At 40.8% G+C, this 17,627-nt stretch overlaps 1 protein-coding gene across 1 annotated transcript in view; it reads left to right on the top strand.

Moving 5' to 3' along the window:
- The window catches only part of LOC127376595 (sodium/potassium/calcium exchanger 3-like), a 95,585-nt gene that overhangs the window by 72,415 nt on the left and 5,543 nt on the right, over positions 1-17,627 (top strand). The window contains exons 3-16 of the mRNA XM_051423633.1: positions 2,746-2,822; positions 3,907-3,981; positions 4,113-4,197; positions 5,386-5,489; positions 7,282-7,356; positions 8,422-8,447; positions 8,575-8,628; positions 8,990-9,117; positions 10,088-10,248; positions 11,168-11,408; positions 12,863-13,029; positions 15,083-15,197; positions 15,880-15,992; positions 17,416-17,481. Coding sequence (XP_051279593.1) covers positions 2,746-2,822; positions 3,907-3,981; positions 4,113-4,197; positions 5,386-5,489; positions 7,282-7,356; positions 8,422-8,447; positions 8,575-8,628; positions 8,990-9,117; positions 10,088-10,248; positions 11,168-11,408; positions 12,863-13,029; positions 15,083-15,197; positions 15,880-15,992; positions 17,416-17,481 — 1,487 coding nt within the window. The remainder of the gene's footprint in view (positions 1-2,745; positions 2,823-3,906; positions 3,982-4,112; positions 4,198-5,385; positions 5,490-7,281; positions 7,357-8,421; positions 8,448-8,574; positions 8,629-8,989; positions 9,118-10,087; positions 10,249-11,167; positions 11,409-12,862; positions 13,030-15,082; positions 15,198-15,879; positions 15,993-17,415; positions 17,482-17,627) is intronic.

The raw sequence follows: 17,627 nt of genomic DNA, 5'->3' as shown, positions 1-17,627 counted from the left end.
ATACAATATGTGTCAGATGTGAGACGATACAGAGACTGAACTTAATTGTTTTCTTCCCTGCATGTTCTCAGTGTGCTGTGCTCTCTGTTTTTGTCGGTGGACGTGTGACTGTGTGTGTGTGTGTGTGTGTGTGTGTGTGTGTGTGTGTGTGTGTGTGTGTGTGTTAGTGTACTCTTGGCACAGGCTGTCCTGGCTGTGAAGGTTCAGTGGGAAACACATTCCACTGAAAGAAAGTGAAGTTTTTTTCCGGACCGATTTCTACGAACAGAGACGATAAGCACTTCTTACTGACTGATTCTATGCGTGACATCTGAGGTGTTCAGCTGATGCTCTTATTGTAACCAGATTCATTTTCATGTATTTTTGTAAGAAAATGATAATATATATCTAATATCTGTATACAGATGTCTACTAGAAATGATTTGCTGTTACCAAGCACTGGTCACTCTACTAGAGGTGTTTGAGAATGATGAAGCTTGCATCACGTCTCTCTTCAGAGGAGTAGAATAGCACATTCTGCAGACTTCCAGCTGCCAAACTCCAGTTTTTAGAATGATAGCACATAGTCAATTATTTTTATTTTTTGTCATATTTGCTGAAACTTAGTCCTACCCTATTTATATAATCTGTCCTTAGGAATTCATAGTGAATTGAAAATATAGCCAATTTCTAATTTTTGTAATATGAATTTTCTACATTTTTTCAACGGCAGGCCGACATCATGTGAGATTCTTCATTTTGTCTATTTTTTTCCCTCTCTGTCTCTCTCTCGCTCTCTGTCTGTCTGTCTCTCTCTCTCTCTCTGTCTCTCTCTCTCTCTCTCTCTCTCTCTCTTCGCTCGGTGCTGCTGTCAGTTCCTATGAGCAGCCGGGCCCGCGTTGTGTTTGGGCCACACAGGGCAGGCTGAGGCTGAAGCCGCCTGACTCACAAGCTCTTGGCTGTTGAGAGACAGAATGTCACTGCACATTGGGTTGCCTTCACGTTACACAAGCGCACACAGCAAACAAACATACAGCGGCAAAGTACACACACGCACATACAGCACACAAGTAGTACGCACACAGAGCAAGCCAAGCAAATCCCAAATACACACACACAGTCAAACTGGGCTGAGGCTATTTTTAGCTCGGCCACTCGTATGCAGACTCATGTGCAACAGGAAATGCACATGATGGCTGTAAATGAGTACATGGCATATTTTGCCATGTTGTGATTGGTCGCAGTGATGGATTCATGGTGTCACCTCTTTCGGCTCGTGGATGGATCCCCCTGCACTTCCTCTTTTGGTTCAGGTTTTAAAGCTGCAGTAGGTAACTTTTATAAAAACAACTTTTTGTCATTATTGCTTGAAGTTTCACTATATGCTGACAGCAGAACATGAGACAGATAATCTGTGAAACAATCAGGTTCCTCTGGCTCCTTCTAGTGCTCCTAATGGCATCTGCAAGAATCCACCAGGCTTGAACGAAATCAACCAATCAGAGGCGGGAAAGACAGAGAGAAGCTTGGGTTGGAGGCTTAAAGATATTTGATTGTTGAGTGCCAAAGTATCTGTATTTGATGCCCTAGAAAGGAGACTCAACCAACTAAATTTTTGGCTCTGATTGGTTGTTTTCTTTAACCTGCATTCTACGTACTGGCTATTGGCAGCGATAAAAGACCAGCTCAGTAAACAGTTTCCTAATGAGTTTATAATATAGAGTTAGAGTTAATAAATGTCAGTTCTGGTATGATATCACAGTGATTCAGTTAAGAAAAGTGCTCAAAAATATCTGACCGGAACTTGTTTAGCTTGAAGCAAGACCAAAAGAGGTGGCCCAAAGTGTCCTCTGCTAATTTACATTTTGGGCAAATTGGAGAGACAGAAGGCCGGGTAAAATGAGTGCAGTTTGCTGTGGGAGCACTGAAGTCTTGACTTGAACTGACAGTGACAGAGGTGATTTTGAGCTCTTTAAAATGCGCTTGAGGTGCCCAGATAGCTCACCTGGTAGAGCTGGCCCCCTGTGTACCAAGGCTGAGTCCTTGCTGCAGCGGCCCAGGGTTCAGATCCAATCTGTGGCCCTTTGTTTCGTGTTATCCCCCCCCTCTCTCCCCCTTCCTGTTACTCTTCAGCTATCCTATCTAATAAAGGGAAAAAGCCCCCAAAAGTATATATCATATAAAATGTTGGGCCTGATACATTCAATCATCCAGTTTTGTAATATTGTGGCAGCAGTAATTGGGAATGAAGCTGAAGTAAAATGTAATGATTGAGTTTTTGCATCGATGTGATTCATATATATGACCAGAATCTTAAAATCCAGTCAGGAGCAACAGTAAATGGGAAACAGACAAAAGCTGTGTGTGTTGTGGTACATTAGCTTTTTCATTTCTTTGTCTTCACTTCCCTGTGGGGTGTTTATACATGATTGGCATTTAGAGAGTTGTGTCTGACGTTTAATTGGAAATCGCTAACAGGCAAAAGCATTTCTTGAGAAAGATGTAACAGATCATGAAAAATGAGACATGACTTGTGCTCCTTTTCCTCATGTTCATATTTGGATTGCAACCGTTGGTTTTCATTTGAATTCCTTGTAGTGCCAATACTGTTCTGCCTTCTTATTGGATATATTGTCCATTTGACTTATATCTGTGCTTGTCAGCTTGATTTTATTTATCTGTTTATTATTATATGTTTGTTTGGAGTCCCTCGGGCTAGCTCCCTCTCTCACCTGCAGTTAATATTTGTGTGTGTTTTCTCTGCAGCAATCCATGAGTTCCCCAGGGATTACTTCACCAACCAGGAGCGCGTTGATGGAGCAGTGGGCCTGCACGTCCTCTGTGTGAGTGTCACCTGCAGCATATACACACTCAGTAAATGGTGCCAGTGTTTGTGCATTAACTCTTGCCTTCTTCATTTTGTGTAGGTTTAAGTCAGTTACACATTAGAAAAGGCCTCTGTGGGGGAATATCAGGAAGTTGAGGTGATTCCAAAGATGCCAAATGGTCAGTAATAGTCAGTGCAGATATTTCCTTCCAGGGCTTTATTAGTGCAGCAATGTGTCTTTAATATTTCAATTATTCTGACAGATATTCACATGATTCAAAATTGGTAAGATTTTCATTTTCACTGATAGACCGATTCAAATCATGTGACATTAGTTGGGGTGTGTACTAAAATTTGTAGGCCAGTGCATCTCTGCAGCACTACAGTACTTCATTATAATGCTGTTTGCCACACATTTTACCTTTAACAAACAAACTGCAGCTCCTGTGATTTGGATATTGCACTTGGTCACATTGTGATTTCAATAATATTTCAATTAGCAGCTCTGACTGTAATGTAGTTTCTGTTAGAAAGAAATGATATGGCAACACAACCTGTCACTCCTCAAAGGAAAAGTTTGACATTTTCTTTTTTTGTCTCATTTTCTTAATCCGTATAATGGCGATTAGTTGTTTTTTCCATGGGCCAAAGGCAAACACTTGTTGTATCATTGATGTAAAATGTCACTAGGATCCCACTAGGATCCACCTTTTTCACAGTAGCCATATTGACATGAAATAGTAGGGTAAAACAGGTGTTACCAGTGATACTAGTTAAGGTTCTGTTGGATTTAGTGTACGTACATCAGCAGCAAACACTATATAACGTGTTCATTAGAGAGCTGCAGAGGTGCTGCTAGGTTTCATTACTTTTGAACAGAGCCAGACTAGCTTCTGCTGTTTCCAGGCTTTGTGCTAAGCTAAGTCCAAAAATTTTCTTCTTCATGCTAAGCTAAAAAGCTAACTTCTGGCTCGCTTGCAAAATTCACAAAGTAGCTAAATTTGAGACATGAATTGTGAATTGTTCCATCACCAAATAGGGTGTTCTGCTACTGTGTGTGTGTGTGTGTGTGTGTGTGTGTGTGTGTTTGGCCCCTCCAGGCAGTCTACATGTTCTATGCACTGGCCTTGGTGTGTGACGACTACTTTGTGCCCTCACTAGAGAAGCTATGTGAGGTAAGAAAACACTGCAGGTTATTACTGCACTTCTACTGAGCTTACATCACCACACAAGAACTCTCTAAGTAATGCTTTGTGATTCAGTTCTTTTAAGAATACTGTTTTCTTTTGTTTTTTCTCTCAACCAGCGTCTTCAACTGAGTGAAGATGTTGCAGGAGCGACCTTCATGGCAGCAGGCAGTTCAGCTCCTGAACTGTTCACTTCTGTCATTGGTGAGAAACGTGCAGTCACATTAACACACACACACACACACACACACACACACACACACACACACGTGCACACACACACGTGCACACATATACAGTATTTATATATCTGAAACGTTTATAGATGCACCAATCCACTTTTTAAGAGTTCCAATGTGATTCTGGTACCTGACTGGATATTTGCTGATACCTTTTGCAGAGGTTTTAATAAATTGGTAGTACTGTGCAATGCAGCACAACTTCCCCCCTCACAGTGTTGGCTTTACACACATTACAAGTTGCTGTTCCTTGCTTCAAGACTAAAATACTCCAAACTGAGGACGTGTTGATTTAGCCAACTGTTCACTCAGTTGCAGTCTCAGGTTACGTCACAGCAGGTTCATGGTCCAGCAAGCCCTGCCTTTACATCTAACTCATAGAAATCTGGGAGACAAAGAAATATGGGGACTATTATTACATATTTATAATTAATAAAACCACCAGACTGTGGTCTCTGGATTGGTGAAGTCAGTCTGATCTCTGATGAGTAAATTACATCACTATTGGCACTTGATACAGATATTTAATCGAATCGCCACTGTAGGAACTTAACTGACCACAAAACAAGTTACATTTTTCTGTGGTAAGAACTAATATGAATTTGTCTTGCCATATTTGACTTAAGCAAAGTCAATAAAAAGAAGACAATGCACAGATCTAAATTTTTTTATGTAGAAATCAAACATTGAGTCATACATGGCAATACATAAGTGGAAACTAACCCTTTAGATAATTCAACTGAAGGACAGCCATAAGGTTTGGGGTTTTTTTGTACCAACAATCCATCAAAGGTGTTTCTGAAATAAAATATCTCTGCCTTATATTAGATTATATTTAAAATTATTAAAAAGAATGGATAGAGGTTGATGTACAATGTCACACTGAAACTGGTTCTGTGCATTTCATTTGTGCACCAATACTGTAATAACCACCACTGGTTATTCTACATTTTGACACTAAGTAATCTTTACTGCAAATGTATATCAGTTCCAAATATCAGTCATCGGTTTCCTTGATTACTAATAATCGGTATCTGTATCGGCTCTGAAAAAGACGTATTTGTCGATCCTAGTCAGCATCACCAATAACACAAAACCAAACTGGATGTGAAGGAATAGTTTGGTAACCAGGGTTTGTGATTCTGCTGTACAGGAGTTTTCATCACTAAAGGTGACGTCGGGGTCGGGACCATCGTGGGCTCGGCCGTCTTCAACATCCTCTGCATTATTGGAGTATGTGGGATATTCGCCGTACAGGTAAAGTACAAAACACACTCTCACACACACACACACACCTATCAAGGATGTTTTTCTGTCTCTCTCTCTCTCTCTACCGATTTTTCCATCCAACATTCACACAAACCTTTAGCAAGCATGTTAAACACTGCATCAGTAAGGGTGTATTCACACAAGGAGTGCGGCTCATTCGTTCCGGATTAAGGGAAAAAACTGATACATTGTTGCATTTCGGTTCTGGTCTGGTGTCACACACTTGTGCTGTCAAAACTGGCCAAAAAAGATGTTGATTATTTGTTCTAAAAAATCACATAGGTTGGACCTATTGGACTTTGTATGTTTGTCCATCAACCAATACATAACATAGCTATGCTGTCTACTGACCAAAACATGTGACCTCCTCCTCCTATACTGCAGTATAGAATTTCCAGTGGAGTGTTTCTGTATTGGTGGTAGGGGGTGTTTGCCGCAGTAGCTCAACAGTTATCCCCATTATACATTTAAACATACAGTAGTTTTGCTCAAGCACTTATAGCTCTCTCCTTTTAGAAATTGTGTCTAATCCCAAAGTTTTTCCATGCTATTGAGTTCTGCTAGCTGCAGTGCTTTAGTTTAGCAGTTAGCGATGGCTTCTCCCTGCTCTCTGTTGCTCAATGTCAAACATTTAGCTATCCCTCTGCCTCCTGTAGTGATAATGGAACAGTAAGAGTATAGTTTATTTTTCTTGCTGGAATGCAAGGTTGAATTGGAAGTGCAACTCCGCAGAACAGAAACTAAACTGTTAGCTTAGTAGTTAGCCAGCCCCCAGTAGCCGATGTAGCTCTTCCATTAATTTGGCGCTATTGAAATATTTCCAAAAGACGGCAGGTCATGTCACCAAACTGGGTTTTGAACTTTCTGCCACATGGCTGTAGTTGAATTATCCGCTTGTTTCAGCTTGAGCTAGATTTCATTTTCAATCAGTGAAAGTGACGTTGTGTGACTGCACGCAACGAGGCAGATAGTTGCAGTAGTGCTGTTCCCACCCCCCACAACTAATAATGAATTTTCATAATCCACTATATATTTTGCAGTTTGATTATATAATCGAGTTCAGAATATTTGTTGACAACCCTAGTTCACAAATGCCCAAACAAACCGCACCAAGAGGGGAAAGGCTCCCAGTTTCAAAATAACTGCTCCAAACGAGATGTGTGAATACATCCGAAGTATGCTCCTTATACATGGGCTCATATTAATATACGAGCATAGGCAGTGGTTGGGACATGTGCTGAGCTGTTTGTACCAAGTCTCTGGCACTATTTATTCTTTAAAAAAATGTCTGCCTTAAGCAAATCACATTAAAAACCTTACATAGAAACTCCTCTCTCTCACCGTATCTCTCTCTCTCTCTCTCGTCATAACTGCGTTTATTTTGCAGCAGAAGTGTGTGAGTCAGAAAACGATATCTGTCCTGTTCACTGCTGTAATCCCACGAGGAAAAGAAAAACATACTTGAAAGATTTTTTTTTCCTATTTAGATTACATGTTACATAATACCAAAACACACACACGCACACACACACACACACACGCACACACACACACACACGCACATGCTCTCACACACACACACGCACACACACACACACACACACACACACACACACACACAGAGTTTGGTTTATCTTGTTAGTAGTGCACAGCAGTGAGTACCTTGTGGGATGTGTTATTCAACAGGACATAAAATGATGTTGTGCAAGTTTTAGCGTCGTCTCACTCTTTCTCCCTGTCTGTCTGTCTGTCTGTCTGTCTGTCTGTCTGTCTCTCCCAGACAATACGTCTCTCCTGCTGGCCTCTGCTCAGAGACTCTCTCTACTACACCCTCTCCATCTCTGCTCTTATAGTGGTAAGGAACAGCTTGATACAACCTATTATTACACATATTTTGGGCTCGACTATTGGGCTACAGACACAGGTCTTTTTTCTTTAGCCATGGGTCTGTTTTTACTGCCAACATATTTACTATGACTTTGAATTTCTAAAAAGCAACTTGCGACAAATCTAGTGAGTTATTCAGACAGTCGGCGAACGCTAGAGATAATCACAAATCGTTTTCTGTCTTGGTTCACACAGAAAGAGATTATGGAAGCCAAGAACAGGGATGCTTTAAAATCTTTTTTCTTTTATGCCGTTATCTCAAGATCACAAGTTCATTATTTTGTTATCTCCAGAAAACAAGCTTTGTTATTACAAGATAACAAGATAATCAACCCACTGTCAGCCTTATCATCCTTTTTGTTACTCATAATGTATATCAGAGATCAGTGCTATGACATACAATGTGCTAGTTAATATTAATTTTGATACTGACAAAAATTTAGCCAGCAGCCAGGAAAAAGTGCATGAAAAGAAATATTTTGTCAGTATTGTTTCATGTTGCACGTGAACTCTCAGATGTAGGTAACAACTCTTTTCTGTTCAGTGATGAATCCTCCCCAGCAGTCATGACATTGATCTTGAAGGCTGCAATCAGGATGTGATCAAATGAACCATACACTCTTTTTTGAGTTCTCCAAAATTATCCCGTACTCTTGCAAAACCAAAAGTTATTTTCTCATAATAAATTATCTTGTTATCTCGAGAAATCAACCTTTTGTTTTCTTGAGATAATTTGACTCGTGCTCTCAAGATGGGTGTTGAGAGATGTCTGTACATGCCCCTGGATTTTATTATCACACTGGAAGTCCCCATGAAGTCAAATTGATATTTAAGTGGTTTTGTCACATATGTCTTGTGCTATAAGTCACCTATATGCCAGTATCTGGCCTAACAATGTCATTTTTTAGAGAGATGTGATTGTCCACCTGTAATTATACCTTCATGTAGTCCCAGTACTTGTGATTTCAACAGCTGCATCAATTACAAATCTATGATTTTCACTTCTCTGTCATTTCCCTTTTCCATCTTACAGTTCATATATGACGAAAAAGTTGTTTGGTAAGTTAGATTTTTTGATTGTTTACAATAACATTCCAGTAATTAATAACAGGAGACTCCCTAAATACACTTACAGCCTCAAATATACAAATTCACATGGTAAATTGATCTGAACTGTGTTTTCCAGGTGGGAAGCTCTCACGTTGATCCTGATGTATTTCGTCTACATTTTGATCATGAAGTAAGTAATTAAGCTCGATGTCTGATAACACACAGTTATAACAGCTTTTCTTAAAGAATTAAAGGGGACTCATTGATAAAATTAGGATACTTAAGGCAGGAGACCCCAACATGTTGGTTGTGATTGTTTTTATAACAATCTTAAATAACAGAAAATCTTGTTAATGGTGGATATAGTGTTAACCTGTTAAAGCATTTCAGTGTAATGTCACAGTAGTGGTATTTCATGTTGATGAAAAATGTAAAACTACATTAGATATGTATGGCAGATAAATATGAAAACACAGTTCATCAGCAGCTCAACAAAGCATGTATATGTTGTACACAAAGGTGAATTGAATTTTACCTGACGTCTGTTTCAGGATGAACTCCCATGTTGTTCGGTTTCTGGAGAGGCGGAAAAAGAACTCGTCCACTTTGAGGAACGGAGCGGCCAATAACGCTGAACTAGACGATGGCTGTGATGCTACCGCTGTTCTACTGAAGAAAGGTATACAGAAGTATTGGGCAGTAATGTTGGGCGAGAAATAGTTTCAACACAACTCCATCTTAAATGACAAATGTTAATTAGTGAGTTTTAAAGGCGCTGGTGAAAATATTTCAGGCTAAGATAAGATTCATTTTGTTGTTAAAAAACAAAAGCGTTAAAAATTATACATATAAGCAATTCCACTAAAAGCTCCCTGCACCAAACTCCCTTAAAGAAATATGACTATTTAACAATTCCTCCTGTGTCCATTAAAACACATAACTCTAGAAACACAAGTTAAAGGGTGTCATGTCAACTGTCTTCTTGTCAGTTGGTCATCAATAATAACATAATCCATTAAGATGACACTGTATTTTGTTGTCTCAGCTCACTAATAGCCTCTGTTGGTTAGCTGTGCTGTTTCAGTGGAAGAAGACCATGGGAATGATAAAGATAAAGGCCGAATTGAACACAGACTTATAACACTGACAGTATTTGAGTTTTTTCAGCTGGTACCAAAGTAACTTCTACCAACTAACAGTTTGCTGCTTCCTGTTTGGTGATGGAGAGAGGTAATCCCATGTCTGCTCTCATTGGCTGGAGCTCCCCGACACAACCAGATAGTTTGCCTGCTAGATATATTTTGGGCGTCTGTGAGGCATCGACAAACTTTGAGTCCTCAGATCACGTCTCTGAACAGTTCACACATAGCAACAGTCCTCACTGGAGCGAGCGCAGATTTCTGATCTGGAGGCTTTTGTCTGCGATCTCCAAAAATGATGGACAAGAGGAAAATCAGGGCTAAAATCATCCAGTGTGAACTTGGCTTAAATGTCTTCCTGCTCCTTAAATAATTAGGATTGTATTATTGTGTGCTACTAATCTATACATTCTAGCAAAGGTATAGAACATAGTAGATGGATGTGTTCTCATGCGGTCATAGGTGCATGTGTATATTGTGTGATTACATGCATGTGTGTCCGTCCTATAGCAAACCACCACAGGAAGCCGTCGGTGCTGATGGTGGACGAGCTGCTGTCAGCATACCCCCACCAGCTGTCTTTCTCCGAGGCCGGCATGAGGATCATGATCACCAGCCACTTCTCCCCAAGAACCCGCCTCACCATGGCCTCACGAATGCTCATCACCGAGGTAAGGATTCCCTCAGGCACAGTACACCTGCACGTTTGACTGAAAAAAGAGGGGAAAAAAAGATTGCTGCCATTTTCAATTTGAAGCAAGCTGCAGTGTGTTTTTCTGCAGGGAAGAAAAAGAGTTTCAGACAGCTTCTTTAACAAGGTAATCTGGAGCTGCACAGAGTCCCTGGCCTACAAATCAGCTCCACCATTGAAGATTCTAGGAATTAGGTGTTTTTATACTTTTCTCAAGGACTTGTCACGACATGATTTAGAAACCCGATCCAACAAATGACTGCATCTGATTTGCTATTTTACAAATGTAAATGAAATGTGAAGCTGTTGCAACAGATCTCAGCCCTTCACTTCACTGTAGTCCACCTCAAATTTGTTCTACTACAGTATACATGTGCTCTCTTTTTTGCAGGTCCCGTGCTGTGTTTTGAGAAAAAACGCACCCTCATAGGAAAGATTTTTGATTTCATAATGGCAGCCTATGATCACACTACTCAGAATGCACTTGTTTCTCTGTCTACATAGATAGAATCCTTTGCAGATAGACGCATCATTTTATTTTTAACATGTTTGCATGAACAGCTGCTCATTCATTTTAATAATGACAAACTGCTAGTAAGTCACATCTGACAATGTTGACGTTAATATTAGCTTAACAGACAGTATGAGCTGCTTCACAGACCGTTAATCTTGGATGTCTCAATTCAAGGCTTTAAGGTTACAAGCTTAAAGCAATAATATGATGTGATTAAAAGTTTAACAGGAGACTCTGACAACTCACCAGCTATCATTCCATTCCCATTATTCCGAATCCCCAATAGTCCGAAAAACGTCCCAAAGGACCAAAAGTCCATTTATCTGTTGGCCCATTATTCCAAAAACATAAACCCACACTGTTTGTGTAACTGTGTGTGATACAGAGGCAGCGTCTCATCAACACACGGACTTTGACCAACGGTGACTCGGATGTTCCAGTCAAAGGAGGAAGTAGGCGTGGCATAGAAAATGGGCTGTCCGGGGCCGAGAGGGGTGTCAGTGTTCGCCATGACGATCGAGAGGCGGGCAACGAGACGGAGACCGAGGACAATGAGAACAACGAGAATGACGAAGAGGAAGAAGAAGAGGACAGAGAGGGACCGCTTGTACCCTTCCAGTGTCCAGGTACCTGCTGCAGATGCATCTGTGTGGAATGTGTTATCACTCTGTTAATGAAAATTATTAGTTTTGTTTCACTTTGGTTAAAGAAATACTGTACATTCACATTTTTTTTGGAAATCCAGTTAATTGCCCTTTTTCCAAGAGTACCGGCCCACAATTTCTAATTATATTTTTACATTTCTGTATCTTTACGAGGTCATTCCTATGTTCCCCAGGTTTATACATGACAAAGGGTCCTATGTTCCCAGGGTCCTATTTTCCAAAGGTCCTCTATTCCCAAGATCCTCTGTTCACAAGGTCCTATGTTCCCAGGGCTATGTTCCCAAGATTCTGTGTTCCCAGGATTATGGTTAGGGTTAGGTTTAAGGCGTTCTACAGACAGAGGCTGTAGCTTGAGGTGCACTGGTTAAGATTACTGAGAACCTCAGTGTGTAGATCCTTAAACTGTTCTGAAGAACTGTGTAACAAACAAAATGGGGAAAAAAAGCTGTTTTCCCAGAATGCTGTCAAAATATGGAAGGATGGGACGACTGTGTTGGGAGGGGGGTATTACTAAGCAATGTTTTCGTTCCTTGGGGGGGGTGTATATATATAATATATTGTATATATTTGTTTAAGATAAAATTAAACTGGAGAACTGTTTCACTTCCTGTAAAATGTAACATCCTTGATCCTCCAATAAAAAGATTCATAAAAAAAAAAAAAAGATTGAACTATTGCTTTGATACGGGAGCATTGTAGCGCTTAGCATTTGGTAAAGTTAGCCTATTTTATTTTGACACAGCATGCTCTGTTTCCACTTAACCAGCAGACTCTCTGGTGTAGTAATCAGAGCATATAACACAGATAAAGGCTTAAAATAATAAATAAAAAGGGTGAAATCACAAAAATGTAATCACAAAAAGTTTAAAGTGAATTGATAGATTTGCTGTTATCTTATTTAAATTGATTAAAAGCAAAACCACAACTCTGTTTGCTATTTATCTTTCAGTCACTAGTGTGAGCATTTATTGTTGATCGTCTGCGAGATGATGCAAGAGTAATTCTTATCAAATCGTTTGCGTTTGGATCAAAAGTGGAAGTTTGAGGACAATTTATCAAGTTTAGTAGTTTTTATCATTTTTTTTATCTGTTTCTGAATTCCACCCTTATGTGATTGATCATAGGCCTGCATCTTGCCTTTTTGAAACACTGCATTCATCCATTCATTTGTTCATCTGTGTTGCACTTTGTATGTACATCCTGCATATCAGATACCGTAACAATGCATGAATTCCATCTGCATCAAATTCAAATGCATTCATAGACACACTATTGTTATGTGTGGATGACAGTGTTTATCATAGATTTTAGAGGACGTTTATAGCATGAGAAGACATAATAATCTGTCTGTACCCTTCCTCCCTGTCCACACAGCCCATGTATCTGACGCTGTGTCTTGCCCTGTGTGTTTGCAGCCGGTGTGTGTAATAAGCTGAAGTGGCTTCTGGCCTGGCCTCTGTGCCTGCTGCTGTACTTCACCGTCCCCAACTGCTCCACACCTCGCTGGGACAACTGGTTCATGCTGTCCTTCTTTGCCTCCACCCTGTGGATCGCGGGTTTCTCCTACATCATGGTCTGGATGGTGAGAGAGGCAAACTGACACATATTTTAAAAAAAGCACTTCACCCTTGACACTTCTTAATGATATGCTATTCTGCTACAGCCTGTGTGGCTCTATTGGTGTTACATTTTAATGTCTCCAGTAGCAATTAAGATATATATTATTAATCCCCTATTGGGGAAATTCTTCTTTTCACTCTTTTTTATTCTTACACACACACACAGGCTGAAATACACACTTCATGCACTTGTGGACATGCGACAGGGAGAGAGATGGTGGAGTGATGGGCTCGCCACATTAGCAGCACCCATGAGCAGTTTCTTGGGGTTAGGTTGCCTTGCTCAAGGGCACCTCGGCCCAAGCCAAGTCCCTACACACTGAGCTACTGCCGCCCCATTTAACATGTTAAATAAATAAATGAATAAAGAAGAATGAGAATAGTTTCATCTTCTTTATATGGCTAAAGGAGCTGCAGTGGAATGAAAAAAGAACCAAACTGGAGCGAGGAAGAGAAGGTACAGCAATTTAGTAGCACATTGACAGTAGTGCAGCCAGAAAACATGCTCAAAAAATTGCAAACAAAATCAGTACCATCTTTATTCTTTTTGTTTGCAGCCCTGAGGAATGCTAAAAAATATACAAATGAAGTAACATTAAGAGTGTGATTAGGGATAACAGAAAGCAGCAGTGGTATCTGGTAAGCTAAAACTACCTCCATGCTTTAGAGTAAGTCAAAAGAAATAGAATAAAGTAAAGCAACTTTTTTTCTTAAAGAAATCAATATTAGTCAACAGACTATGGGTAATAACTGCTGACATTAGCATGTTGACATTTACAGCATCCGTTATCTCCATTGACTGTATATAAAGATGGACGACATAACTCCCCAAAAGTGAAGCCGAAACATATCGGTCGCCCCCTGGTGGCTAGTTGCAGTATAGCTCATAAACCAAGCCCCCTCCTAGTTAGCAGATGGGACGGATTAAAACAATCCACACCAAGAGTAAATAGTTCCAAAAGATGGTTTCTATGTATGAATGTTCAGTTGTTCGTTTTCTGATAAGTTTAGTTTGAATTAATGGGCGGGACCTCCATACTGCAGCTCTAACCCCGAACACTACTGCACAGACTCCGGCTCCAAATTACGTCACCAGCGCAAGCTTGGCCTATTTTTAGTACAGTGGAGACATGTCTTCCACCTTTACAGTCAATGGTTGTCCCCAACACTGGACATCTCCTTAGCTATATGGAGTTTTTTTAGCATCTTTCAGGTCATGTTCAGATTTTATGGCCCACAGTGTTATTGTTTTGGTTCACTCTAACCACTACTATCACGCTTGTTTTCAGCGTCAGCAGGCAGCAGGAGTTTTCTGTATTTTTAAAAAGCCCTAAAAACCCACCGTACTCCAGCACCAAACGGCAGTTAGCAACCAGCTGGGGATCCAATTTAGTAGCTAACAAGACAATATTGTCCTCAAAAGTTGGTGGAGAGTTAAAAAGAGAGGGGATATTGGACTAACATTCATCAGGTGGCCAGAAACATGACTCCGAATAAATGCCAATGTTGCTCCGTAGCTCCTGGATGTGTAAATTAGCAATGTCTGCCAACATGTTAGCCATATGAACCTTTCAAGACTGTAATAAGTCAAAATGTGTGCTGGCATTTTAAAGTTGGCTAACCACTAAATGTTTACACACTGAGCAGACACATAGCGTTATTAGCATTAGCTAGTGAGTGTTGGCTTTAAAGTTGCTTTAACTGATTTTTTTTTGCCACCGGGGTGATAGTTGTAACAAGTTGTCAGTACAACACCGTCATATTAGCGCCTGATAAAGTTGATATGGTGAACATGTCAGGCTTATTTACAGATTCAGTAGACACAGAACAACATTAGCATTCATTTGGAGACATGTTTCAGGCTAACTAATGTTTCCCTCTGGACAGTTGTGTGTTTTTGTGCGAATGGGTCCCTGTTTTGTTTCTCTGGTGCACACGCCAAGGTTGCACAAGGGCACGCACAACTGCCAAAATACGAGCAGTAATAGTCTGTCTCTGTCTTTGTCTGTCGGTCAGGTAACAGTGATAGGTTTCACACTTGGTATCCCAGATGTCATCATGGGCATCACCTTCCTGGCAGCCGGCACCAGCGTCCCTGACTGCATGGCCAGCCTAATAGTGGCACGACAAGGTAAACACACACACACACACACACACACACACACAAAATGACAGGCTACCGAGCCTCATTTAACACAAACACACACACCTACAGCCCGATGGAAGCCAAACAACAGCATCAAAGTGAAGCCACTATCAAAGAGGGGAGGAGATGACAGAGATAGAAATGGGTGTGGAGAGGAGTGGGGGAGGTTAAGATTTTGGGCCTGTCATCTTTTTCCGCTGTCCCTCTTCTGTCCCTGTGGCAAGGCAGTAAAAGAGGAAGGGGGGGGGCTGGCGAGGGAAGACAGCCCGACGGGCTCCCTTCCTCCATCCTTTCATCTGTGTTTATTCTTGCTCCTGTCATCAAATATTTAAACGGCTCTGTCTGTCTGTGTGTGGGGGCTCGCCGGGAGACGCACACCGCCACCGCAGTTAAGTCGTCCGTCCTTTGCTTTGTAGCTGCTGGTGCTTCGTTGTTTCTGTGGGACGTCAGTCGGACAGATAGCTCTGCTGATCTGGCCCGTATCAGCCTACCTCTATCTCAACCTGTCGCAGCCTCCCCCCTCACACACTCCTGCACACCCTCCGTGTACCTTCCTGTCTCCCCGTTGCCCACTCACTTTCCCTTTCATGCTGTCTCTCTGTACTTCTCTTTTCCTGTTCCCTCTTTTACTGCTGCTTTTCAACTTTGTCTCTGCATGTCTGTTCAGGAATGGGAGACATGGCAGTGTCCAACTCCATTGGCAGTAACGTGTTTGACATCTTGGTGGGGCTTGGTCTCCCCTGGGCCCTGAAGACTCTGGCAATCAACTATGGCTCTGATGTAAGTAGGTCACTCCTCATCACCTCTTCTTCTCGGGGTCAAACTTTGACTGTTTTCACTTTCAGCATCAAAGGTTCAGTGTTTAGGATTTAGTGGAATCTAGCGATAGCTCCCTCGCTTCACCTGTTTTCAAGCACGAAGGAGAAACTATGGTGGCTGCAAAACACGCAAAAAAACGTGAACGTCCCTACCTAGAGTCGGTGTTTGGTTTATTGGTTCTTGCGGATTGCAGGAACAAGGCGGACTCCCGCCAGAAGAGGAGCCACTCCCTCTGTAGATAAAACAGCTCATTCCAAGGTGTTTTTAACTGGACCTTTAATATAGTTGATTGTTGTCTGTTTGCATTATCCAAAGCATTATGGGAGTTGTAGTGTCAAAACTGAATATATGAGTCCTAAATATGTATCCTAAAAGGAGATAAGAAAAAATTGGAGAATTGAGAGATTTTTTTAACACTGTTGGCAGCAGCAAAATTCAGGGGCAGTGGCGTTTTTTTATTTTAAAGATACACACAGTTTATTGTCCCCATGCCTCCTCCTGATGTTGGCACAGTTTATGAAATCATAGCACACTAATACACACATACACATGCTTGTATGCTTGTCAGTTTACACTGCTATCTAGCAGTTGGGGGTATACACACAAAAATAGATACAGTGTTTATGAGAATCGATACAATATCACAGAACAAGCTCTATCGATATTTTCTTATACCCCTACCGGTTTAATGACAAACATAGAATACGCATAGAATAGCAATTTCCAATTCTTTTGTATTATCAGTTATGTTAAAAATAATACCCTTGCCATATATTCATACTACAACTACTTACAACTTTAACAAAAGACATAGGAGACAAACATACTATAATGACTTTGCTAAAGGTAAGTGAAAATAAGTTTTTTGTAATATTTTGGGTGAATTTACCCTTTAAAACCGAGCATATCTGTAGAGCCCAGCTTACAGCCCACAGCATGGATCAGGGACACTGAGCTACAGTTGGCCTTTGTTTGATGTTGTTATTTCATGGCTTACCATGCACGCCATGTGCATCAGACAAAATTACCTTTTAATGTGAAACCCATACTCCAGTCTGAAGAATAAACAAGTAAAAGTTGTGTCTAACTGTGTCTTTGCATTACGTTAGCAGCTGAACAGATAAGATTAACATCAGATTTTCTCAAGTTTACATCGCAGTGAAAAGATGCTGTGCAGTAATCTTGCACATTTGAGATAATAAAACCCAACTGGCATTTAAAAATCATCTCAAATATCCACCAAAAAAGTAAAGAGCTGAGAGGAAAAGTATTTATTGGAGCAGCTTTAAGTTTCTGAGAATTACGAAAGGATAATTCCCAATGTGTTTTGCTCTCTGTCTACTTCTTTTTCTTTATAGTGATGTCTCATATTCTCTTGTTGCAGATCAAACTAAACAGCAAAGGACTGATATTCTCTGTTGGGCTCCTGCTGGCGTCTGTGTTTATGACTGTGAGTAAACGTCTTATTATCACACCTTCCATAGGCAGGACAGTTTGTGCCTGAGTTCTCTCCATGTGTTTGTTCTCGATCTGTCTATTGATCTGTTTACCTGCCTGTCTCTCCACCCACCTGCCTTCCTCCCTCCCCGTCTGTCT

Source organism: Dicentrarchus labrax, unplaced genomic scaffold (genome assembly GCF_905237075.1).
Source record: "Dicentrarchus labrax unplaced genomic scaffold, dlabrax2021, whole genome shotgun sequence".
In the NCBI taxonomy this organism is placed as follows: domain Eukaryota; kingdom Metazoa; phylum Chordata; class Actinopteri; family Moronidae; genus Dicentrarchus; species Dicentrarchus labrax.
This window is presented reverse-complemented; position numbering and strand designations above follow the sequence as displayed.